Below are 26,301 nucleotides of genomic sequence, written 5' to 3' on the forward strand. Positions count from 1 at the left end.
GAATACAAGAGCTTGCTGAATCAGCCCAAAGGCCCACTTTGTCCAAAGTCCAGTTGTCACATAAGTGGCTTATGGGAAGCCTGAAAGCATGGGACGCTTGAGCACAACTTTCTCCAGTTGTTCCTACAAATGCAGATCGGGTATTGTGTGGCACTTGTAGGTGTGCCGATCGAAGCGGCCGAGCGGCCACACGCAAAGCCATCTCGCAGTAGTTTAAAGTAGATAAAAGCCAAATTGCGGCGGCGCCCTCAGCTTTTGCGTTTCCATGCCAAGGCTTCTTTTCTGCGGGTGCTCACTCCTGGGGGCCTGACAGGACATGCCGGGAAAGTTTTACTGCCTGCCCTCGCCCTCGCTGTACACCCTACTGACGCGGGTGCGCCTGTCCCTCCACAAACCAGCCCGCTTCGAGCTGCTCTTTATTCTCCGCCTCCCTCACTCGCGCTAGCCGTTGACGGAAGAACCGTTTTCAGAAAAACGAAACAGCCGTAACCCCCGCCAGCAGAAATTCGCGCGCCTGAGCCGGGAGTAAAGAGAACACGCCCCTTTCTGCCTTGCCGGGGGGGGGGGGGGCGGCAGCCGGCGAATAGCGCTCCTGCCAGGCGAGCCCTCCTACCTGCGCCGAGGTATTATGAGCCGCCGCCTGATTGGTGCGGAGCCGGCAGAAACGTCGCTGCGGCGCTGGTGCCACGTGACGCCGAGTGTCATGGAGCGGGGCGGTGACGGAAACGTCCGCTCTTCCTTGGCTCCCGCGGCGCCGCACGGACCGCGCCGAAGGTTCAGCCATGGCCGTGGTGTTCTCCTACGAGAGCTTGGTCCATGCTGTGGCGGGGGCTGTGGTGAGTTCGACTGCAGCGGAGATGGCCCGGGAGGGCTGCGTTAGTGGGCTTCGGCGGCGGGAGGCTGAGGGGGCTGCTGGGCTCACTCGCCTTTCGCGCAATACAACTAGGCTAGGTGCTAAAATGCACCTGGTCGCCTTGCGATGAGTATTCGGGGCAGAGATCCCCCGCACTCGCACTAATTTCTGCCTTAGTGGGTGCCTCTCGCCTAGTCCATGCCGCTCCGAGTGAATACAAACGCCCACTGTATGATTTTGCGTGCCCCCAGTTAGTATAGTCGTCGTCAGTGGTGGGGAGGATTTTATCCCTTCTGTATTCCTCTCCCTCACGGTTTTTGTGGTGTGTGTATTGCTATGATCGTTACTGTTACTGTTACGGTGTGGGTATGGGGTAATTCTCCTCGCCCCTGAAATAGGATGCTACAGGTGAACTGTCCTATCGGGTGCACGTTCCGTTGTTAAGTTATCACTTTGATTGCCTATACTCGCCTGCCAGGGTTTTCTGCCTGGGATTTAAATGCCTGTCTGGGGACAATCAAATCTCCAAACTTGCTGTTGACCTGCAGAAGCAAAATCAAACAGGGACAGTGGTTCAGAAAGTGTAAAAGGGTTGGGGAATTGTCCTTTATGTTCCAAGCTACAGGATCAATATTTGTAGTAACCTAGAAATAGGTTGTATATACCCAAACACTCTGTGCTGTATTGGGATGTCAGGATTATCATTTTTTCCTGTCTTCCCTGTTTTTTCAGCTTCTTGTTACACAACTGTCTAAATGGTAAATATTTTCTTTGATACTAGTGACTTTTGAGGCCAGAGTGCTGTTGGATGCAGCCGGCAAACCTGACTCAGGTCAACTGCACAGATCTCTCATATAATATCAGGGCAGGTTACAACCATTTAAAATTCAGTATTAAAAACAGAGAAAACATAAATTAGTTACAAATACATATCCATAAAATGAGAATTCTCTGAATCTTGCAACTTTCCCCCATCACCTCCATGGGTCTTATTGTCCGCATTTCCAGCTGCATATTATTTCATAGCCTGTGTTCTGTATCTATCCATATTATTGCAATAATAGGTTGGGTCCTGAAAGCATAAATCTCTGGTGACAAAGCCCAAGGTAAAAAGGTGTGCATTTAACATTTGCCAAAAACTGCCCCACATAGAGTGCATTCCAGTAATCACACCCAGAAGTTGCCAGAGCGTGGAGTACCATGACCTAGTGAGCTCTGTTCAAAAGGGACCATAGCTTGCAAACAAGATGGAGCTGGAAGTAGACACACCTAGCCACCTGGGTCTCAAGTGACCACCCAGGAGTACCCCCAGGTTACAAAACTGCTCCTTCCATAGGAATGCAACTCTGTCAAGAGCAGGTCATCTTTTCACCTCGTGGACTTAAGAATTGGAATACATAACACCTCTGTCTTTTCAGGATTCAGTTTTGATATGTTGGCCCATCACTGCCCCCAAACACCCATCTAGTACCTTGGCCACCTCTACTGATTCAAAGTTAACAAGGAGATAGAACTAGGTGTCATCTGCATATGGGTAACACTTCACTCCAAAACTATTGAAGACAGTTCACAGTGGCTTCATATAAATGTTAAATAGAATGGGAGAAAAGATGCAATCCTGGGGCACACCACAAGAAAGTTTCCATAAGTTATTACCCCTACAACTGCTTTCTGCAAACAGCCCTGGAGTACAGTGCCCCTTCTTGAGCCACTTCAAAATAATACCATCATTATGGTGTTGCAAGCCCAATAAAAAAGAGCAGGGTTGCCCTCCCTCACATCTCTCAATGCAAGGTCACCTTCTCAGTGAATTGTGCTTAGAGCCTAAGCTGTGGGGGTAGATGTAAATATCCCCCCACTCCCAGCCTGATAGCCCCTGGGTCAGCATTGTTGGTTCACACAGCAACAGGCTTTATCTAGCTTTTAGGCATACTGTTTTATGTTTGCTGTCCTGTGCTCCTTTTTGGGAGGATGGATGAGATACAAAAATCACAGGTCCATAAATATAAGCAAGTTATAAAGCAATGGTCCCAATACAAATGCAAGAGGGACATGGGCATGGCAGGGGGGCACCTGGCCCCCCAAACAAGTAATAAGAATACTTAACCAACTGACTAATTGCATCATAGAAAACTTTGTTCTGCTTCCCACCCAGTGTTAGAAACTGGGATAGAAAAGCTAGGAGCCAAATGGCTCTTGGGACCTGGGTTAAGGACACCAAAACAAAATGTCTAGTCACCATTTTGGGGGGAGGGGGTTGGCAACACTTTTTATTTATTATTTTGATAAGCATGAACTAATACACAATGCACATAAGCAACACATTGTTAAAATCACATTTTAACAGAAATTGTTAATACATGTTTAATTTTGTGTTTACAATAAAAAATATTGGCAGCAAACTTCAGTTTTCAAAGCACTCTACTATTTATTGTTAAACGCCTTAACATATTGTCTATCCTTAACATATACAGTACTTCATGGCTTCAAAGCACATACATTTCAGTGATCCTTGAGAGTCAGCCAGGCACAAAAAAATGGCACCTAGACTTTTTAAGGTGCTCGCAAATGGATACTCTTTTGGTGCAAAATGCACCTGGCACCCTGCTAATTTTGAATTCTGTCCTCAACATAAAACCTGCTCCCCCCCCCAATAAATCCTGGCTATGCCCATGATGGAACAGCCCATTTCTTACATCTTTCCGTTGTGAGAACTGGCCATTTATTCCTGCACACTGCTTCCTACTTAACCGATTAAAAAGTCTCTAGCAGAAATTGCTACTTGTCTTTAAATTATCTTCACAGCCACAAAGGCCATGCATTCTTTGAGAAATATGATCCTCAGTTTTCTAGCAAACACCAGATTCTTTATTGAAAACCAGATACTGTAGTTCTTGGAACTGTGCAGATTTCCCCCCTGTACTTTGTCCATAACATTCTGTTATCACTGGGTTAGGATACGTTTGTAAATAATAAACTTTGTGGGATGACTTGTCCTCAGTATACAGCTTAATACTTTTACATTGATGTCTGTAGCCTTAGTACTGAGAGGATCAATTAGTTTGTGTAACTTGTTGAAGGTGCAATCAATCCTTACCTGTCTTCATCTACCCATCCCACTAATACATTGTTCAGACTTGTAAAGGTGGAGCAGCAATAGGAATGAAGTTGAGCTATTTTATCTGCTCACTGACTTGAGGCTTTCACAGCAACATTTTAATTTCTTTAAAGACTTTATAGGATTTAAAACACAAACTTCAAGCCCTTCTCTAACCATGTCTGAGAAGTCTTGGTATTCATAAAGAAATTGGTACTTTCTGCTCCAAATAGCTGCTGCTTAGATATGTGTTATGCAAATTGGTGTTGTTTAGTTGGGAGTGGCGCTGCCCCTAAGTCCTTTTCACATGAGAATCATAGAATCATAGAGTTGGAAGAGACCACAAGGGCCATCCAGTCCAACCTCCTGCCAAGCAGGAAACACCATCAAAGCATTCCTGACATATGCCTGTCAAGCCTCCGCTTAAAGACCTCCAAAGAAGGAGACTCCACCACACTCCTTGGTAGCAAATTCCACTGCCGAACAGCTCTTTAAAAAAGCTTCTGAATTTTTGAAGAATATAACTTGGGAGTGCCATAACATGCATATGGAGCCTAACCCAAACAAATAAAGAAAACAAACTTACAAAAGTGTAGTCCCACTGCCTGCATTAAGGCTACTTTCAGAACCAAGTGCAGGGAAAAGCCGGCTGTGCCCTCCAGGTGTTTTGGGCTCCATTCAACTCCAGGCCAGCATGATCAATGATCAGGGATGATGAGAATTGCAATTCAAAGTGAAAGTAAAACTCATTGTTATCAAATGGAACTTTATTTTCCTTGTCATTTTTTAAAGATTTCAACTGTTTATCTTGCAAAAACCTGTGTTTTTAACAATAAGTTCATTCAAATACAGAAATACTTCAAGGCTTGTTTGCTCAGATATTTGTTAATCATTGTTCTAGCTTTATTACAGATTTGTAAGGAAAAACCATGTGGTACAGCAAAGTTAACTTTGTTTTTAAACTTTTTAGGGTAGCATGACTGCAATGACTGTCTTTTTCCCCCTGGATACAGCTAGACTAAGACTTCAAGGTAAGCAAAGATGTACTAGGTCATCTAAGAAAGAAAGATATTCATCTGGTCCCATAAGAAAATGTCAGAATCCATAATAGGACAATGCCTTCATTAGGTCAACAATAATAGTGTGGAATCTTTCTTCAGAACTTTTAACCAGGCTAGATAGTAAAAGTGGAATGGGGGGAGCTAACAAAGTTGGCTAATAGAATTTATGTCTGGTCAGTCTTGAAATGATGTGTAGGACGATAAACCAGATAGTCATATGAAGCTCTGATAGGTTCTCTGCAGGTTTCAGATTGCACCTTCAGAGCATCTTGAGACTGACCAAAGCACCCTCCTTGACTTCACCAACAACCAACTTTTTTGCCCCTCTTCCACATGCTCTATTGACTATCTAGCCCAGTGATGAACAGTTGGATCTTCCCCACCCTGTACATGCCATCTTTTGATAGGTGGGGTGGGAGCATAATGATGTCAGGTGACTAGTTACAAGTAGGTAGCCGTGTTGGTCTGACGTAGTCGAAACAAAAAATTTAAAAAATCCTTCCAGTAGCACCTTAGAGACCAACTAAGTTTGTCATAGGTATGAACTTCACTGTCAAAGTTCCAAGGAGGTCAAAGTTCCAAGGAGGTCAGTAGATTATGGATTATTATTGCAACAACCTCCTTTCAGTTCCAATCAGCTGATACGAAGTTCTGAGGAACTCAAAAGTTTGCACACTATTTTGTGATGTTCTGCTTGCACTAATCAATGTATTGCCCTAATATTCAAATATATGTTATGTTTACCCTTTGTGTATCATGTCTTATTGTCTTCCAGTTGATGAAAAACGCAAATCTAAAAGAACACACAAAGTTCTCTTGGAGATAATAAAAGAAGAGGGCCTGTAAGTATAGAACCTTGTAACAAGCAGCATGTGAACATTCACAAATGTTGAGCATTCATCACGTCTTTGTCCCGCTACTTCACATACAGTATTGTAGTTTCTTAATTTGCCCAATATTTGAGGGGTATTGAGTTTCACACAAAAATATATGAGCTCCTTTGCAACAAAGCTTTAAAAAAAACAGAGTGCAATCTTTTTTAGTCACAAAGGCTTAAGTCTTTTTGGGTCATCTTAAGGCAAACTCCTTCATTAGAAAGGGGGAGAGTCCGGTGATAAATAGCAGGTCTTTCTATAGCCTCTGTAACTCTTGTTGTACATAAAATATGTAGAAACCAAGGGCATGCTTTTGAAAACGAAACTTGGTGCCACAGATTGTAATTTGGAAGTGTGAGGGGGGAGTCCAATCCTTGTCCTTTTGTGATCAAATAAAAATGACTGGTTGAAAAATGGGAATTACTTAAAAAATACAGTACAAGCAAGTTGATGTCATATTTGCATTGTAATTCAAAACACTGTAAAAAACAAGGGATCAATTATTCCGGTTGTAGGAAATACCGCTGCAATACCATCCCATTCTTTGGAAAGGGCTGAAACACCTGTCAGAACCAGTTTCCCCAACCAGCCAGATGCTTCTGGACACATGCAGGCATCTTTAAAGGCATCAGTCCAGGCAGTGTGGACTGAATAATGTTCTTAATTGTTATAAGGAACAGTTGTAGTAACTGTCAGTTTAATAAGCATGCATAATATGACAAGGAACTATTTCTGCTAGGGAACCTTGGGACAGTTGTACTGTTATTTCCCCCCCCCCCCATCCTGTCCATCAGTAAAACGTCTCTAGTGATTTGCACATTTATTCAGAAGTAAGTAGCACAGAATTCATTCAGAGTTATTCCCAAGTAAGTTTGTCTAGGATTCTGATTGTTAAAATATACTTTGTTGTACCTGCTTATAAATACTTAGTTTATTTTGTAGGCAAATACTATGACTTCCCAGGTTCTGGATTAGGCTGCAGGTGCTGTTGCTTTATTTCTTCTTGGTGATTGCATGATAGTTACTTTTTGCTTTTATTGCTTGTTCCTTAGCCTGGCACCATATCGAGGGTGGTTTCCTGTCATCTCCAGCCTTTGTTGTTCCAACTTCGTCTATTTCTATACATTTAACAGTTTAAAAGCTGTTTGGGTCAAAGGACATCATTCAACCACAGGAAAAGACTTGATTCTTGGGGTGGTTGCAGGTAATAGAATCCTATCAGTTGTGCTACAAATCTGCTAAGATTTTAAGGGGTTGAACCAGTTTGTTACATTCCATGCATGCACTTTTTATGCTACTGATGCTACCTTATTATTATAATTTATATTACTCGAATGCATGTAATTTGTAGTCAATAGAAAAACATAGATAAAATCTAAACCTGACACACAGCCTCTTGAAGCTTTACTTTTAAAAAATAATTTGGCATTTCTGATCTTCATTAAGAAGTACATGATTCCATGACCTAGAATGAATGTGGGAGGCTTGCGTCAATCCAGGAAAGGTATTTGTGAGCACTAAGGTGTGTACCTGTTAGGAGAATAAACTTGCTTTTCCTGCTTGCTTAAGCAATTTGTGTGTATCATCACAAGGCATTCTGCCAGCTATTAGTATGGTGCAAAAATTAGAGCAAAATCCTCAGTACTGTATAGGATTTCAGAATGTGTGTCTTTGGTTTTTTTGGGGAGTGGGGGGCGTTTTACTTTTCTATGTAGCTTAATTATTTTGTACATTGGATCATTTTTGTACATGAAGATTAAACCTGCTTTTAAAAATGTTGTTAGGGCTCTTCTTACTCAACTTTTGGTTTGTGTTGTCTTAGGTATTGTGAATGTATTGTTGACTACTCCCCTCTGGGTAGTGAATACACGTCTGAAACTCCAGGGGGCCAAATTCAGAAATGAAGACATTGTGCCCACTAACTACAAAGGTGTTGGAGGTAGGCATTTGTTGTTATTTCTGTTAGTTTGCATTGGTACTTTTTAGTAGATTTGTGGACTGAAGGCTTTCATTTAGAAAATGGATGCTATGGACAGCTCTTTTGCTGTTCAGCTTATAGATACAACCCCTTTTAAAACAGTGAACTATTAGATAATCAGGAAAGACATATTACAGTAAGAAAGTTTATAGTGTATTACTCTGAGATGGGATGAGTCTAACTGTAACTGAAATTAAACATGTGTGCCAGCATATCTAACACTGACTCAGCCATCACTCGTCTGTTCTCCTATGCTCAATCCAGTCTCTCCCCTTTGAAAAATGAAATCAGAAAGTGCCACATAAATATTAATACATTTAATAGTCATCTGTCCCCAACTTTTTTGTAATTAAATGATGTTGGTTTTCAACAATGTGATCCCTGTAGCACAATGACTTCATCTTCTCTGTGTATGCAGTCTAAGGCCCCCAAATTAGTCCTGGGTTTTCCCCCAACTCGCTGGAGAAGATCTGGGGAGGAGTATGGGGAGAAGAGAGGGAGAGGACTTTCCTTTAGCACAGGCAGAGAAGCCCTTGTGCTAACTGGACAATCCGGATACTGTATAGCCTTGATAGTTTAAATTGCAAAACAGCTTAGAAATGGGATGGAGGTCTCTTGGCGGTATTTTATTGGTGGGGAAACTGCCAATCAGTATTGGAATCAGGACTCCTAGATTACCTGTTGTTGTGTTCAGAGTTTTTGAAGGTATGGTTGCCATGATTTAATTTTGTGAGAGGACCATGGAAGCAAAAAGAGGCAGAAGTCTGGACTGGGTGGAATGAAAGGATTACATTACAAAACACGTTCCATTACAAAACATGTTCTGGGTGAACTAAGTGATTGTCGTGTGTGATAAGAATGCTCACCATAGCATCCTATCATTTCACTTAGTCTCCATAACTGCGTGAGAATACATTAGAGCAGGGGTCCCCAAACTAAGGCCCGGGGGCCGGATGCGGCCCAATCGCCTTCTAAATCCGGCCCGCGGATGGTCCAGGAATCAGCATGTTTTTACATGTGTCCTTAAATAAAATGTGTCCTTTTATTTAAAATGCATCTCTGGGTTATTTGTGGGACCTGCCTGGTGCTCTTACATGAGTAGAATGTGTCCTTTTATTTAAAATGCATCTCTGGGCTATTTGTGGGGCATAGGAATTCGTTCATATTTTTTTCCAAAATATAGTCTGGCCCCCCACAAGGTCTGAGGGACAGTGGACCGGCCCCCTGCTGAAAAGGTTTGCTGACCCCTGCATTAGAGCAACATCTTCGGGACTGGGATGGGTTAAGAGGATGAGCAGAATATGTGAAATGACATAGCTTAGGCTACAAGATTGGGTTCAGCTGCAGGCTTCTGGTACAGAAAGTGATTGGGAAGAGAGAATACCATGTTTACTCTGATGTAAGTTGCAATTAATTAAAACAGGACTTACCCAAGTAAGAGTGCATAGCACTGCCAATTCCAGTGCACGTGGCTTGATATATTTATTTGCTTTACTATATTGGACATCCTTTGCTTTTTGTACCAAGAAAAACAAAAACAAAATATAAACAGTTTTTTTTAAAAAAGTGAACCCACTCTTGGCTCTCCAGGCAGGCAGTGCATTTAAATGCACATGGACTGTGTATGTGTGTTTTCTTCAGGTGGTTTGTGCCAAAAGACAAGCTGTGTTGCTTTTTTGTACATACGTGTGTGAGAAGAGTGGGAAGAGAGAGGTAACAATGAATTGGATAAATGTTGCAGGCACTAGATGGTGAAGCTTTGGCAGGGCCTGTGGGGGAAGAGATGAGAAACCCAGAGGAAAGGAAGGCAGGGAAGAAACTGCCCCAAAAGACCTAGTCAGATCTAGGTCCTGATGGATATTTCCCCCTGTACATCAATGAGACCAATAGAAAATAAAATAAAAATATTCCTCATCCCTGGATTACAAGTTGATAGGCAAAATATGCATTTCGTTTCTTCCTCTGTGTGCAAACTTGTTGAATATTTAAGATTCCTGTATCTTAAATATTCTTAAAAGATTCCTGCTGCTTCTTTATCCTTCCCATTAGATGCCTTTCATCAGATAATAAGAGATGAAGGAATTTCAGCTTTGTGGAATGGTACTTTTCCTTCGCTGCTCCTGGTATTCAATCCTGCCATACAGTTCATGTTCTATGAAGGGCTTAAGAGGAAGATTCTGAAGAGGCAACTGCAGGTGAGATTCCAAGGCCTGCAAAGAATTCAGTTAAACTCTGACTTCAAATGTTGGTCCTATGGAACATTTTCCTTTATACACTTTGTTAAATTCATATATTGCTAGATTTCTTTCTGCAGTCATATAACCTTTTCTTTATTTACACTTACAGCTTTCTTCGCTAGATGCATTTGTTATTGGAGCAATAGCCAAAGCGATTGCCACTACCCTCACTTACCCTTTGCAGACAATACAGTCAATCTTACGGGTGGGTATACATTGCACCAGATCACTTTCATTTTGCTGTTTCTTTATACAGTTGCCTTTGGCCAGTATTCCAGAACTCAAATTGACAAACATCTATTCCATCTTTAATTTGTCGCTGTGGCTGAAGAGCACACCTTCTCTTAACTAAGTCTAGAAAGTTCCTTGAGTCATAATCACTCTAACTGAATGGGCAAGAAACTGCGGCAAATGTGAGGTTACACTTCTGATTGTAAACAAAAGTATATTCCTTTTGGGGAAAATGAGTAGCTGTTTTAGTGTCTTGTGTTCTAACTGCATAGCATATGCTCTCCATATTGGATGCTCTGGGCAACTTTTCCTACTTTCTAGAATACTTAACTACTTAGCACTTAGGCTAGATTTCCCATTTGGCTCTCTGCATAAACATTGCATGTTGTTAAGCTGTGGGAAGAGTCTGATCACCCCATATTCTTTTGCTTAGAGGACATCTTTACATCTTTATTGTACCACTGCTACCACTCCAGCCATAATGAAAATACATAATTTTGATGTGTATGGCTTTGTTTGGTCAATATTTAACATATTTTGGGGTGAGGGGAGACCGCAAGCTGCTCTGACCTGAGCAAGAAACGTATTATTTAGCACTGAACAATTGGATATGGGAGAACAATTTGAATATAGGGCTGGATCACTGGTTTGAGATCAGGCATAGTAAATAGAAATTAGGATAAAATAAGGCAGGAAAAGTTGCTCATTGATTCATTTTGTCTCCTTTTCAGTTTGGACGTCACCAGCTGAACCCAGAAAACAGGAGACTAGGCAGCCTTAAGAATGTTATCTACCTTCTTCGACAGAGAATAAAGTAAGCTTTGTCTTTATTTTATCCACATATATCTTAACATTGTCCTCTACTGTATCAACATCCTGATAATCTGCCCTAAATAGCTCTATAATTTTTGTTTAATAAAAAGTTGACCTTTAAAACACTAAATGGGTCATACAAGATCAATAATCCTTTTTATGAAGACTTTTTGATCTAGTGTTATGGAAATATTAAGCAAGCCAGGTCATTATTTTCCAAATATAATAGTCACTGCTAAGTTTACCACTTAATTTATCCATTTTCCCCTACTCTGCATTTGCACTCAGTAGGCATGTTAGGCAGCTTATAATGATAAAACTGCAATGTAACTTGGAGCAGCCTTATGATGAAATCAAGTTGACGGGCATTCATTGTAGTGCTAGGAAAATCTTAGTATGAGCAGGGTGATTTCCAGTTGCACAACAGGGCTCCCCTCCCCCACCCCCCGGCAGACCCGCTAAATTTGTTTGGGAGGTTCACCAACCCCTCTGGAGCAGAGGTCATTTTGGAGACTGTTTTCCAGGCACTCCCACCATCTGAAGTACAGATAGAGCTTCTCATTGGTGGCCCCCGTTGGTAGAATTCCTTCAACAGAAAGGCTCACCTGATACTGTATTATATTGGTATATAAAACACCCTAGAAGCTTTGAAGAAGGATAGTACATACATAATTTAAACAAATAAACAGGCTTTTCACTTACCAGTAGTTTGAGATTTGGGGGAAAGCAGCAGATGAGAGAAGGGTTAAGCATTCTTCTGTCAGCCACTTTTCTCCTGAAAATCATGCTCCTCCCACCGGCACTCTTTTTGGAAAAAAGGAGCAGTAGACCTGGAGGAAGAACATTTCAATCCTAAGTAGTTTTAATAGTTGGTGGTGGAGGCAAGAACAGACATTCTTTATGATGTCCCGCAGAAAGAAGAAGACATTGTATGCCATTTGGCTACATTTGGAAACTACTTTCTTACCATATGATAAATCTGTTTTCTTGATAGGCGTTTTGGATTAGTAGGTCTCTACAAAGGCCTTGAAGCAAAGCTGCTTCAAACAGTCCTCACTGCTGCACTGATGTTCCTGGTCTATGAAAACATTACTGCTGCTACTTTCACAGTCATGGGATTAAAACGTTCACTTAGGAACTGAAGTCTGGGCCTCCACAACACATTAAACTTGGGGAAAGAAAGACACAAGCTGGAACACAACTGGGTGCCATGGAAGCTTCCTCTCAAAGGCTACAAGACTCTTCCGCTGTGTTCTTGCTCTCAAAGCTTCAGAATGTACTCGAAGGGGAATCTTGAAGAGTAATCTGGAACTCTGCACTGTCAGTCACCGTATGATGGCTTGACCATCTTTCTCCGCAGCTATTTTGATTAGGAAGCAAACTGGAAAATAAAATTTCACTATTGAGAAAAAGAAGTCTACTAAACTCATTGGAGAGCTTTAGTTACTCACAGTGTATAATTCATTTTCAATTTGCTGTCAGTGTTTTTCACGGGTTTGATATTGTATAACCTCATTGATTATTGGCCCATTAAAAGACTTCATTAAATAACTATTCTTTTAGTATAAGCTTTCTTTTAATTTGTACAGTTGACCTAAAAGAACTGTCCTGTAGAGTCTTCTGCCTACAGTAGACTAAGGTCTATGCAAATACATTGCTTTAAGCTCAACTTTGTTTAGTATCCCAATGTCTCATCCATTGTGGTAAAACTTATTAAAATATATCAAGAATTGGTAACCTTTTTGGCCAGAGAGTCACATTTGCACTTCACCAGGACAGGGCAGTCTTGAGCAGGTTGGGCACCCTGGCGCTGAGGGGCGGAGATCGCTCTGGCGCCCCCGCCCTCGCAGCGCGTAGCATGGCTTCTGCGCGGCTTTGCTGCGCAGTGCCCCGCCTACCAGCCCGGTGCCCTGACACCCCGCACCACCGGGACTCTACCTAGAGCCGGCCCTGCACCAGTAGAATCACTAGAAGATCACCTTCCTCATTGCCTCTCACATTTCCCAATGGGGCATTAGGAGTGTTCAGTGGTCCAACAGCCCTTATGCAAACGGCTCACTTCCCAAGATTATATTTTTCAAGTTGTGAGAGGAACCTTGTTTCAGGTGTTGACCAGTGCTCCTCAGATGTTCTCTGAGTACCCCTGAAGTACTCAGAGATTCCTGAACACTCACAAAATTGGGAGTGGAGGACTCTGCAAGACTCCACTGCTATTACTATTATCATCCCACATCTGCATTGTTCGTTTTGTTTAGCAGTAGAGCCACTTCTTTCACCAGTGCTGCCACCACCAATTCCAACAGCAAATATGTCAGGTGTTTTTCAGGGCAAACAGAAGGTCCTTGCAGGCCAATTCTGGCCCATGAGGCAGTTGTTCCACGTGCTCAATATACACCAGTGATGAAAGTCTATCAGATTCCTGCTAGAACTGGTCTTAGCGGATTCAGATTCCTTAAGTTTAAGAAATTGAATAGTTGCTTATATTTTCTTCTGCACTGTGACATATTCGATCTGAAATGGAAAATTGGGAATTTATACAGGTAGTAATCTGAAGACTGCAAAACCATCTGATTCATATTCTAGTACTCTAGTACTCTACAAACTAGTTTTCATGAGTCTCAAAAATGCTTTACCTGAGGTTCTGGAAATCTGAATCATTGGCTAAAACCTAGTTTCTGTCAGTATCAAATAGAGTGGAGTATCTCTTTCTTACCTCCAACCCACCAGAAAGGCCATCTTGGAAATGATAGCTTCAACTCAGTATTATTATTACTATGTGAGCTGGTTCAAGCTTCATGATAACACAGGAACAGGTAATGTTCAGCCTTGGGCTTTCACAATTTTCCCTCCCTCTCTTGTAGGTGGAGCCACAAGGAGAGCAGCAACATTTAACTCCATTTTTCGCTAACTGCAACTGGTTTCATCTGAAGCCAACAAACTACCCCAGGCATCCCCAAACTTTGGCCCTCCAGATGTTTTGGACTACAATTCCCATCTTCCCTGACCACTGGTCCTGTTAGCTAGGGATCATGGGAGTTGTAGGCCAAAACATCTGGAGGGTCGCAGTTTGGTGATGCCTGAACTACCCCAATAAAGAATCTCAAATAGTTGCTTGTTTGAAATAAGCTAACTTCACACCACATAATATTGAAGCTGTCTTGTTTTAACAGACCATACAGTAGTTAAGTTTCACCACAAGTTAAGGTTCAGATGTAAAGTGAAAGCTGCTGAAGAGGTTAATGGAACACATGAGCCAATGCTTCATTCTTCCATGACAAACAATGGTATACTGTTAGGCTGAAATTGGCTTTGTTTCTAAATAAGTGTAAATATGACACAGAATTAAAACTGCTCTGAATTTTGAAGGAAAACAGTTGGACAAAACAAAAACCAAGTGCCAACCATATTATTGTAGCTTGTAATTTGGCAGTCTTTTGTTGCATTCAAAGCAGTGCAAAACAGGAAAGTATGCAGTAGTGCTTTTTTCTATTTCTGCCAGCAGCTGCTGCCATTCCTTTTCGGACCATTAGGTCTGCTGCTTCATTTTTCATCAAACTGCTGCCTCTGCTGCTGGAACATCAGCTTCATCTGTTTTGGAGTGCTGCTGTTTCTCCATCTGTCCTAACTCAAGCACACCTCACTCAAATTCCTCCTCTAATAAACCCAAATCCCACTTCTTACACCAGTGTTGTGTGCTACCCCAGTCTCTGAGCAGTGAGAAATCCCAGGGGTTCCAAACACTTTATCAGTATACAATCTGAGGATGAGGGAGCTCACAGCATTTTAAAAAACCCATAGAGTCTGCTACCTCTTTATGTTTCCAGAGAAGCCCTGAAGTCCAGCTTAGGCTCAGCACCAGGCAAGACATGTGTCTCTGTCAGCCACTTCCAACCTTTCACATCCAGCATCCAACTCACTCACACACATAACAAATCTGGTTATTGTTCTCCTATGTACCAGCTAAGTAAGTGGAGCGAGTGAAGGGCTCCCCAATTTGTTCTACGGCACAGAACAACTTCTTTGGATATTCAAAAATCACTCTACTTAACTAGCCAGCCAAAGCCATTACCTTGCGCTGTACACACCTGCCCAGATTGAATGCCTGCGATGGGCAGACCAACTTTTGTGTGTGAGAGTCAGTTATCTCACTCTGTATTCTTCAGCAATAAAATGGGACAGATGCTATATGTAAATGCTTTATTTTGTAATAATGTATTAAACATATATATGTGTGTGTAATTTGGCCTGTGATGTGGCTCAATTGATTGCATTATTTGGTATGGTTTGATCTGCATCTTCATCCCGGCTTTCTGCATATGATGACAATCTTTTGTCTTTGGTTCAGTTGGGTTGAACTGTGAGAACTTCAAACTGTGTGGCTGTTTTGCTTGGCGGAAGGGATCTAAAAATGTGGCAATGCGATTCAGGGGGGCGAATACCGTTTGCTATCAATCCCTTTCTCCTCAAACTGATTGTGTTCCCTGATCCTACCCCAGTACCTACACCTATCTTTCATTTTAATTTATTTAAACAAATTTATATTAAAAAGGGACCCAGGTGGCGCTGTGGGCTAAACCACTGAGCCTAGGGCTTGCTGATCAGAAGGTTGGCGGTTCGAATCCCTGTGACGGGGTGAGCTCCCGTTGCTTGGTCCCAGCTCCTGCCAACCTAGCAGTTCGAAAGCATGTCAAAATGCAAGTAGATAAATAGGAACCGCTATAGCGGGAAGGTAAACGGCGTTTCCATGTGCTGCTCTGGTTCGCCAGAAGCGGCTTTGTCATGCTGGCCACATGACCTGGAAGCTATATGCCGGCTCCCTCGGCCAATAATGCGAGATGAGCGCGCAACCCCAGAGTCGGTCACAACTGGACCTAATGGTCAGGGGTCCCTTTACCTTTACCTTTTTATATTAAAAAGTAGGTAGCAGCTCAATTCAGATTGGGCCACTTATCTCAGCCAACTTGTGGCCTGCATAACACACATCAGAAAGATATTAACTACAGATTCATTACATATCTTGCATCAACCAAGCACATCTTTCCAAATCTGTCCCTGCATCTGTGCAGACCATTTCTCTGGATCTTCCTTGCTGATATAAGTAATAAAACTTTGCTACATTATATGAGCCCATTTGTCCTTTTGTGTGTGTGTGCACTTGGTTCACCAGTTTTTCCAGCTGAGCGACATTCCATACTATGAGGTATCACGAGTCCAGAGAAATCTCATTGCGTACTTTCCTCTGTTTTGAAACTCTAGCCTAGCTGCCACTAGCAAAAACACTTAAAGAGTAATAGGTCTTTTTCTGCATTATCCCCTTGTCTGCCATAACTTTCCACAAACATTTTTCCTGTTATTCATAACCCTATAATGCTTTGTGTTGATTTAGAGTCCTTGTCAGCTTCAAGTTGACCATTCATAATTGAACAAATGTGTGAAAAGGTTAAGTGATCACTGGCAGGTCACAGACTTGGTCTTTATTTCTTACAACTTAACGTACTGCAACATTTTTGAGAAATCAATTGTTCATCCTCCACATCTCAGTCGGTACTGACAGGCACAACCTACCTATAACTGGCTAATAGAGTTACAGTGGTTTCAGACACCCAGTTTTTCAACTGTATAATGGCACTTTGCAATTGATTTCAATAAGGCAAAAGTTGTGTGAAGAGTATCTTTCACATTTCAGCTGGCTCTGCATCCAGCAGAGTTGGTTGTTCTCAAAGTACTCTTCAGGTACCAGAATAGATACACAGATGCTAATTGTGTTGGGACTATGGGCTAAGGTTACCAGATTTCTTTCAATGAATCCGGGGACACTTTTCAACTTCAATGGATTTTGTATGGGGACTGATTTGTAAATCCGGGGAATGTCTCCGGGAAACGGGGACATCTGGTAAAACGTGGGCAGCACCACAAGGGAGGCAATAATGAGTTTTTAATTGAGCTTTAAAGCTTCTGAAAACTAGTATATTTATTAGTAAGATCAGAAACTTGCCTTTTAAATCACTGTGAATTCCAATAAGATTAGCTGTGTTACAATAAACTAGTTATGCCACTAGATTCGTTCTGCTTTAAATGCAGTTGAAATTTTTTGTTATGTTCGCAGTCTATTGTAAACACACACCAGATTCTGGCACAATAAAATTGCAAAGAGTTTAATATTCAAATGGTGTTGATTATAGTCATATCTAAAAACAATTTCCCACTGCTGTAACTTGTTCCAGTGATCTGTATACAGTACTGTAGTTTAACGTAGAAATGCTATTATATGGCACAGCCGCTAGAGGTCATAGGATGCCAGGAAATACATTATGCTATGTGCAGTCTTAGGTATTTTTAAATGGAAGTGTTCAAAGTAGGTCTTAGGCTGCATACTTAGAATAATTTAATGGAAACCAGGTTATTCCTTGCACTGTTTAACCTCTGTTGGCCCAAAACAGAAAGGCCTTAAACAATACTTATATTGTTAAGTGGGGAACTTTTCCACTCTTTCAAATGATTGGGGAATTAAAAGGAATCTTATGCACTAGGCAGTGATTGAGAAAACAATATTGCAGGATTGTAGTTATTTTGGATTAGTAAAAATAGAGCACAAGGGTGTTAATCTGTGCTTTATGTAGCATTAGTGAGTCAAAAGAGAGAGAAAATGTTGAAGACCTCATAAGATTGGGAGTGCTTATTTTAGGCACTGAAGCAAATAAAGCATGGAGTAAGTATCTGGTCTACACAAGAGGAAACTAGGGAACTAAATAATATACAAATAGAATAGCAGAATATCATTGAAGCATTCTAGTACCATTGATCAACAATATGTGGTGTATGTATTTAAAGTGTAAACAAAATGCCTTAATTACAAAAAGTGGGAGACAGATCAAGCATGTGACACTTAGGGAAAGCATCACAACTAATCAACCCTCTTCTAAAGATGTCCTTAATTCCACTGTGAAATTTCTTTATACAATTTCTTTATACAATTTATTGTACAAATTATACAATTTCTTTATACAATTTATAAATTTATTTATACAAAGGGCCTCAGCCATTTGGAAAAGCAGGAAGAAGACCACTTGAAGAACCATATTCATTGAAGTATAATTTGTTTTGGAACCACAAACAGAGAGAAAACAGCAGGCAGCACCTCTATTTCTACAGCCCCTTAACATGAATGCTTATATTTTTAGCAATATGCTGTCCTGAATTGACCCTGATTTTCTTTAGTAATCTCTGATGCTAGATAGGCGAAGTAGTATTAGTATTGGGGAATAGAGGGGCTGTGGTTGTGAACAAGCTGCCTTTGGTAATCCACAGTTATGCAATACATTTATTTGGACTAACCAAGGTGCCACAAAATAGTGAGCAAGCTTTTGAGTTTTTCTGAACATCAGGCTGGATGTTACCTATAGCCAGAGGTGGGAAGAAGGTGAAACAAGAACATACTGGCTTAATGTTGTAGCCAGGTCTGCCCCTACATCTGATGTAGGCAGCAGATATTGGAGGTGGCAAGAGCCACCCACTGCTCCTCCTAACCTAACCTAACCTGATCTGTACCCCTTAAGTTAGCATGCTACCGTACCACAAAATATAGTAGGGGATGTTATCTCAGCATTGAAATAAAATTCAAATGTTTTAAGTCATCAGTCCAGTTGGATTTTGTAAGTGCAAAGGGGGGGGGATAAACTGCTTTAAGTTCCAGGTCAGAGCAGAAGTATTTTTATATTAGCAAAGCTGAAGATCAGTTTTAGGTGATGTACTACTATGTAAAAAAAACGAAAGCCAAATTAGGTAGTTTTTTCTAGGAGTTGGAAAATACATAACCTACAAAAAGCAAACTCTCTCTTTAGCTGGTGGAAAATTCATCTGGTTGTAGATACACACATATAAAATCCGTTCTGAAAATGCCTTTTAAAAAAAGTTTTTTAAAAATAAATTGAATTTTCCATAAGGCTCACCATTGCCATCTAGTGTCACATCGTTTATTGCACTTAAAACACACACAAAAAGTTTTATTTGCAGCTGTATAATAAACTGTTCCTTTTGCTAGATTCCTCCTCAACATGGTAAGCTGTCTTATATCAACTCAGCCCTACCTTTTCCAGTCTTTTTCGCATTCCTGGATCGAGTTTGCCCCAGGCCTATCTGGAGGAGTCAGGCAGGAATGGAACCCTGTGGCCTTTTACCTGCGAAGCATCTGCCCTTTCAGAAATTTTGCATGCTTGATAGAATTTGTTTTTTAAAATGCTTCCAGTATGTTTTTTTCTCCAAAACTTTTACTGGCAAGTTAAATCGTGTTTAAATATACGATTTGCATGTTTATTTGGAAGGAAGCCCCTGAGTTTAATTGGGCTGTGTGTGTGTGTGTGTGCAGATATTTTAAGCCTCTGCAAAGGAGTAGCAGTCCGCTACATGCATAGGCTGGCGCACTGTCCCTTTAAGGGCTCCTCCCCCTCCTTCCTCGCGGCTCCTCCGCGGCGCTCGAGCACGCCAGCCTCACCTTCTGCCGATGACATAATTCCTATCCTCTAATTGGCTGCTTCCTTCTTCAGTCACCTTTCTCTGCCCCGCCTGCCCCTTTCCCCACCCCGCCTCTCGCCCGTTAGCACCCGGAGTTACTCGACACCCGTTGACGGGCGCTGGCGTCATTCAGTCTCCTCCGCGCCTTCGGATTGGTCGCGCCGCCTGCTCGTCCCGTAGCTCTGCGTTCTGGTGGGCGGGAGCTTCCGCGGCTGCGAGGAGCTGAGCCGGCGGCGGTGAGGGCCGTGGTTTTTTTTTTTGCGCGCTCGGGGAAGTTTTCGGTGGGAGGTTGCGGAAGGGGAAGGCGGCCAAGTGCGGGCAGCTGGGATGGAGTCGTGACCAGGTGAGTGCAAGGGAGGCCTCGGGAGGGAACATGCCGGCAGCTCCTCGCCCCGCCCGCCCGCTGGGGGGGGGGGTGGAATGTCCCTCCATGTATGGGGCAGGGAACCGCCCCTCTGAGAAGCACGAAGCGGGGCTGCCCCGGTTGCTGGGAGAGCCTGGTCTTGGCTCGCTTCACGCTCCTCCTCTGCCCCACGGCGGAGGCTGGCGGGAGAACCGCGCCCTCCTTCTCCCGTCCCACACGAACCACGCAGCCCCCCCGTCCCCCCACGCCGTTCTCCTTTGCAGACCGGGCCTTTCATTCGGGCTACGTGACCCTGGCCTTGCCCTCCCACTCCTTTGCTATTCGTTCGTAAGTAAAACGGCGAATGTTCCGTCTCCCCTGCCCCCAAATAATTTGCCTAGAAGAGCCACCGAAGGTATCATTTTTCTCCATCAGCCGCCAGCCAGGCTTCTGCTTTTCCCCGTAACGCCCCCCTCCGCCGTGTCATTTCACCCTTCGGCGTTTTCCGAACGGGTTTATCATCCCTCCCTCTCCACAGTTTTCAGCTATTGGGTTTTTATTGGGCAAGAATAAACCTCCAGGATCACCACCACCAAAAAATTCTTTTTGTGTGTGTGTGTGTGTGTGTGTGTGTGTGTGTCTTTGAGACTTTTTTTCCTGCCAGAAAATTTTAATTGCAAAGGAGATGTAAATGTACTGGGTCTTCTCTATGTAATTTCAAGAATGCAAGATTGCCCCTGATTCAGTTTCAGAATTGCAATCTGTGTGGAGAACTGTTTGGAGAATATGGGCTGAGCCAATCACACCCACCCACCGGCACATGTAGGAATCTGCGTTGAGCATATAGATTCATTTGATGCTTCCCAGAATCCTGTGCTTGAGGGTGGTTGAATGCGGCTGGCTCATTGTGGGCTGGAGGCCAGCAAGAATAGCCTTTGCTTAGTACTTTCCCTGCTGATTAGCATCCGAGGATCTGAGCTTGTGAATAGAATCACACTGGCGCTTATAGTTCATCCATAGTTAAGGATGCATCCTCTTTAACAGCATAAAGACATGGGACTCCTCCTGGGTTTCCCACTTTGAAAGGATCTGGACATCACATGGTAGCAACTTGCAGAAGAGTGACTATTCATTGGTTGTAGTAAAAGCAGGCTTAGCATACCTTAAGGCAGGCCCTGGGGTGGTGGTGGTTTCCAAATGCATCCTTCTAGGCCTCTCTGGACAGTCCTTGGGACTCTGCCCAACCACACCTCTTATCAGCCATTTGCCTTCCTTGAGTGCTTTTGCTTGGCAAGAAATTGTTCTTGAACTGTAGTAATGCGTCTTGTTTGCCTGCATGAAGAGGGGTGTGTGTGTTTGCATGTTGAGAAACCTCTTGTTTCTGTGTGGCTTGAATGTACAAATGTACATCTGTTGCTTTGCCCACTTTTTCCCCTCTGGTGTTGCCATGTCTGGTGGGCAACATCTAGAACAGTGGTGTCCAAACTTTTTTCAAAGAGGGCCAGATTTGATGAAGTGAAGGGCAGGGAGGGCCGACTGAAGGGCCGACCAAAGTTGTTGACCTTTTTTAGGGTTGAAGTTGAGGTTTTTTTTAGGATTTTACCCCAGGAAATATACTGCCACAGGGGCCAGATTAAACCGACTGGCGGGCTGGATTAGGCCCCCCGAAACGGATTTTGGACATGCCTGGTCTAGAAGGTTGCCTACAAGGCAATGTGGCCCTTAGGTTGAAAAAGTTTATTATGGCATAGGCTTTCTTGTACACTTCTTGTTTTCAAACACTGGAGTGACTTGTCAGATCAGTTCCATGTTAGTAAGTCTTTATTGCATATTCTGTAGCAAGGGATTTGCATACTTGTTGACCTAGTGAAGGTCTTCAGCAGGAGCCTCCCTTTTTGTTTCCCAGGGTAGTATCTCAAGAGTGCAGTTTACCAGCTTTGAGGAGTTTAATATGGGAAAATGGAAGTTATGAAATTATGGCATGGGGTTGTGTAACTTGGTGAAATGAAAAGTACAGTATATGAGTATAGGTGGGCAGAAAATGCATGAGCATGCAAGATTTGGTAGGTATTTTTAATCCAAAGATGAAATAATTACATCAAAAGTTCCACTAGACTCCATAGTTTGCATCTCTATTTAAGGCACACAGAAAATAATGCGAAGATCGATATTTCAGGTGTGTAGAAAAATAGTTGGTATGTGTATAAATGTGTATAAATATTGATTTTAATTAAAAATCATTTATAAACAGCTTGATATTTTAAAAATTGCTCTAAATGGTGTGCAGTATGAAGCAAACAATATAATTAAAACAAAAATGCAATATAAAACCAATGAATGTCAGTTTTGGTGTCATTGTATACAGCTAGAGTATAAGGATGAATAACTTCTAGGTACAAAATATGCTCTGAAGTAGTTCCTTGATGGATACATAGCAAACTTCATTTGCTTTCCTTTGAAGCCCTTTTGCAGTTGGAGGATAGAGAAAAAACTGTGAGCAGCAGGGTGCCCTTTTTCTATCAGTGGGACACCCTGGGAAACTCACCAAGCATATTGCACCTGGTGCTGGGTGTGGAGAGTGCACCTGACTACTTAATGTAGTGTTTCTCAAACTTGGGTCCCCAGCTGTTGTTGAACTACACCTCACACCATCCCTCACCATTGGTCCTGCTAGCTTCGGATTATGGGAGTTGTAGTTCAACCACAGCTGGGGACCCAAATTTGAGAAATACTGGCTTAATGGAACACAGGTGTGTGGGCAGCCTGAGGAAACTCCATCCACTTTGGTGCCTGCCCATAAAAGCAAGCCCTGATCATGAGACAGTGAAGCAGCTGGAGAAGATAGGACAGAGGCTGGATAAAGAACTGTGTGTGGAGAGGCGGCTTATTTGTATTAGTGTAATATTTTTATATTTTAACTGCTTTTTTGTAATATTTAGTGTTTGTTTCAGTTTTCTGTATACTGCATAGATACGTTTTTTATATATTAAGTAGCATAGAACTGGAGTGATAAATAAAATTTCACTGATGACATTGCTTCCAGGCCTGTTTCTTGCTTTTTTGTGGATAGCTGACTTCATACATGACAGAAATATGTTTAGCAAAAACTTTCTCTGCTAATTAAAGTGGGTGCCTAGGAAGTGCAGAATGATTTTTTTGAGGGATATTGCTTTTTGGAAGTTTCCACTGCCCATCCTTTGTGATTATGAAAGCTGAATAACTTGGAGTTTCATTCTTAGTTGAATTTGAAGTGGTTAGTTCTTGCATCTATCCTTATGAATCATCAGGTTTTTGGTGTATTGGGACACTTAAAGAAATCCTTCATGTTGGTAGAATAGTTAATAACACAATGTATGATGCAGTGCTGTCAACTTTCTCTTTTTTTGCGGGAAATTCCCTTATTCAGCGCCCTTACTTTCATATCTGGGAGTTGACAGCCCCATAGGATTCCTTATCTTCAAATCCAGGGGTTGACAGCTATGGTATGTTGAAAGTTTAAAAGGGAGAAATGGAAGCTAAGGTGGTGGTAGATTGTAAGCACATGCTATGCTATCAGTATGTTGAATACTAATAATATTGCTAGGAATCTACCGTTGTAAATTACCTTATACTGAGTCAGACCTTTAGCCATCTAGCTCAGTATTGATTACACTGACTGGCTGAGCATTTCAGGGTTTCTGGCAGGAGCTTTTCACAGCCCTTCCTGGAGATGCTGGGAATTGAACCTGTAATCTTTTGCATGTGAGGCAGATGCTCTAGCACTGAACTTATAGCCCTACATATAGCTGGGAATTTGGAAAGACCAGTGAAGTCCAGATATGCACAGAACTCTCTCAAGTGAAGCATGATGGTGATAATGCCTTTTTTTGCTTGGCCCACCATTGGCTGCTGTTAAAACTGTCCATTGTGAATTTTATTGTTTTAAAAATTTATGTCTGCTAGTGGTTGTCGCAACAACCTGTGACAAAGAAATCCATAAATTTTATTAAGTTATGTGAAGGATTTTCTTATGTGCCACAAGTTTGTTGTCTTTCAGTTCTCTTGGCTGAATTGTACTGAGAATTTGCCTCTTCTTGCTGTTCATAGTTTGTAAGCCTTTATCAAATTGAGCCTCGGACACTAACATATTTTTAACCTAAATATTCAGACTTCTTATGAAGAAATGCAGAGGGATATTACTGATTTAATTTCCCTTTTCTCTATTTTTGTAATTTACTTTAAGTGAAACTTTAATTCCTATGTGTTGGTGAGGTCCTACAGGCATTTCATGACTGTTGAAGATTACAGTATCTTTCAATTCATCATTCTGTTAAAACCAGATTGCTTGAATTTCAGTGAGAAATTCAATATTCTACATCTGAATATATTGTTTTTACATGCGTTTTTAACTAAAAGTAGAAATAGCATGCAGATTGGAAGAGGATGGGGAAATTAAGTAAAGGAATACCCGCCTCTGCACACACCAGCCATTTCCAGAGCATAGTGGTCAGGATTCAATTAAGTCCAGTCAGTGGAAGCCGCCCTGTACAAGGACTACTCTGTGCAATGGGCCTTTCTCCTTTCTCCTCCCTCCACTTCTTCAAAATTGGCTCTGGGGCAGTTGGGGATCCTTTGGTTTGGTCTGGTAAGCCCAAATGCTTCCCTTGCCAAAACAGTGGTTTTAGCACAATGTTGAATTCCTCCCATAGTGTTTCTGTGCTTGTGTGCAAGATGTCAGAATGATAAAGAAGTTGATATTGGTGAGTACAGCATTCTGCATGCACAAGGACTTGGTAGTAGGGGTCAGTATGCAAACAGCTATCTGTCCTTTGCTGTCTCTTCCTGCCTATGCTTTTAATCCCATCAGTTCTTTGCTTCTTCCTTGTCTCCACTCATTTGAAATCTCATGAAAATATAGGGATGAATTCAGCCTTTGTTCTTAGTTTTGCTGTATATATAAGTTGAAACTGTCTTTATATTTTAACTCACTGTTTTGGGTTGCAGCCTTACCTAAGAATAAAGCACTTCAGCTCAGTGTAACCTCTGAGCTAGATACCTAGGGTTGCATTGCACATTTGTGGTACTGAAAGTTGTGTTGATTTTAAATAGCAGTATAACTTCTAATATGTTTCCTCTTGCTTGTTCCTCAAGTACTGGAGAAAGTAAGAATTCTTGTTAAATTTATTTTATTGTGGGCCTAACTTTGGTATGGGTAAATTAGTATAACTTCAGGAGACTATCCAGCAATGAACTCATCTTCAAAACTTCATATCTTTAGGAATAGAGAGGATAATAGTGTCTAGTTTGGTTTTTGTTTTAAATAACTTTTTATTGGGTTTTATACAAGGATCATAGGAATAATAAATATACAAATAAATAGACCAAGTCTTCTCAATTTGCAGTAATATCTACAACATATGGTTCATTGTTAATGTTCCATGTGTAAGTTCTTGGCTCATGATTTGGTCTAAACAAAAACAAATGGGAAACATGATAGAACAGAGTTAACGGATAACATTCAACATCACATAGCTAAACACCTAATCAGGAATGTTGGTGGTAGTGCTTAGATGAGGTATGAGTAATCATTTTTCCTATTTATGTTTCCATTGAAACAATATACCAATATATCATATATTGATGAACATGGGTGTTCTAAGTGGAGATAATAATTTATGTTTAAATTAACATTTAGAATGGCTCAACCACATTGACCAAATGCTGATGGAAAGGATTGTTCATTTTCTGGAATACTGACATATGTTATGAAATTAAATCACACCAGGGTAAAGTCATTTTTCTTGATCTGTCCACATGTCAACCATAGTTTACTTGTTAATCTCTCAAGGAAGGCTGTTTTCCAAACTGTTTTGTACCAATTGTCTATCGTGCTAGAAAGGTCTTTCCAGTGTCTGCTTATGTTGTGTCACGCCGCTTGTAATAAATTACTCATTAATTTTTTATTATGCAAATCCAGATTGTCTTGAAATACATTTAATAAAGATAGTTCAGGTATGACTTACAATAGTGTCTAGTTAAACAGAATGTCACAAATCTTGCAAAATGAGATTTCAGGTACTGTACTGTGTATGAATATTTGAAATTTTGGGAAATTCTTTTTATAAGCACTTTATGGAAAAATAAAATTGATAGTTTGAGGACCATCTTTGTGACACAATTTTAGAAAAAGGCAAATAGTTTTAACTAGTATATTGGAAGTTGCAATTTTAACCTTGTAGTGAATATCAGTTCTTAAATTTAAAAATAATAGTTTGAGAGGCCTAGGAATTTGCTTGATGTTTGTAAATAGCTTGTTTTCCTGT

The 26,301-nt window shown here is 41.5% G+C and overlaps 2 protein-coding genes across 5 annotated transcripts in view; both read left to right on the top strand.

Moving 5' to 3' along the window:
* The first annotated feature begins 697 nt into the window (after positions 1-697).
* On the top strand, positions 698-12,699 carry SLC25A17 (solute carrier family 25 member 17). The gene is made up of 9 exons (XM_035128219.2): positions 698-836; positions 4,921-4,981; positions 5,787-5,853; positions 6,939-7,090; positions 7,709-7,825; positions 9,914-10,059; positions 10,211-10,306; positions 11,064-11,146; positions 12,140-12,699. The coding sequence occupies exons 1-9, from the start codon at positions 783-785 to the stop codon at positions 12,285-12,287; spliced, it is 924 nt and encodes a 307-aa protein (XP_034984110.1). The 5' UTR covers positions 698-782; the 3' UTR covers positions 12,288-12,699.
* A 7,132-nt stretch (positions 12,700-19,831) lies between these two features.
* Positions 19,832-26,301, top strand: part of MRTFA (myocardin related transcription factor A) — a 92,423-nt gene continuing 85,953 nt past the window's right edge. For 2 of the 4 annotated variants that reach the window (XM_060279809.1, XM_060279813.1), the window contains exon 1: positions 19,832-19,999. The gene's annotated coding sequence lies outside the window, so the exon portion shown is untranslated. The other 2 variants (XM_060279815.1, XM_060279810.1) reach the window with 2 other exon arrangements.

The sequence above is a fragment of the Zootoca vivipara genome, chromosome 10 (assembly GCF_963506605.1).
Source record: "Zootoca vivipara chromosome 10, rZooViv1.1, whole genome shotgun sequence".
Lineage (NCBI taxonomy): Eukaryota > Metazoa > Chordata > Lepidosauria > Squamata > Lacertidae > Zootoca > Zootoca vivipara.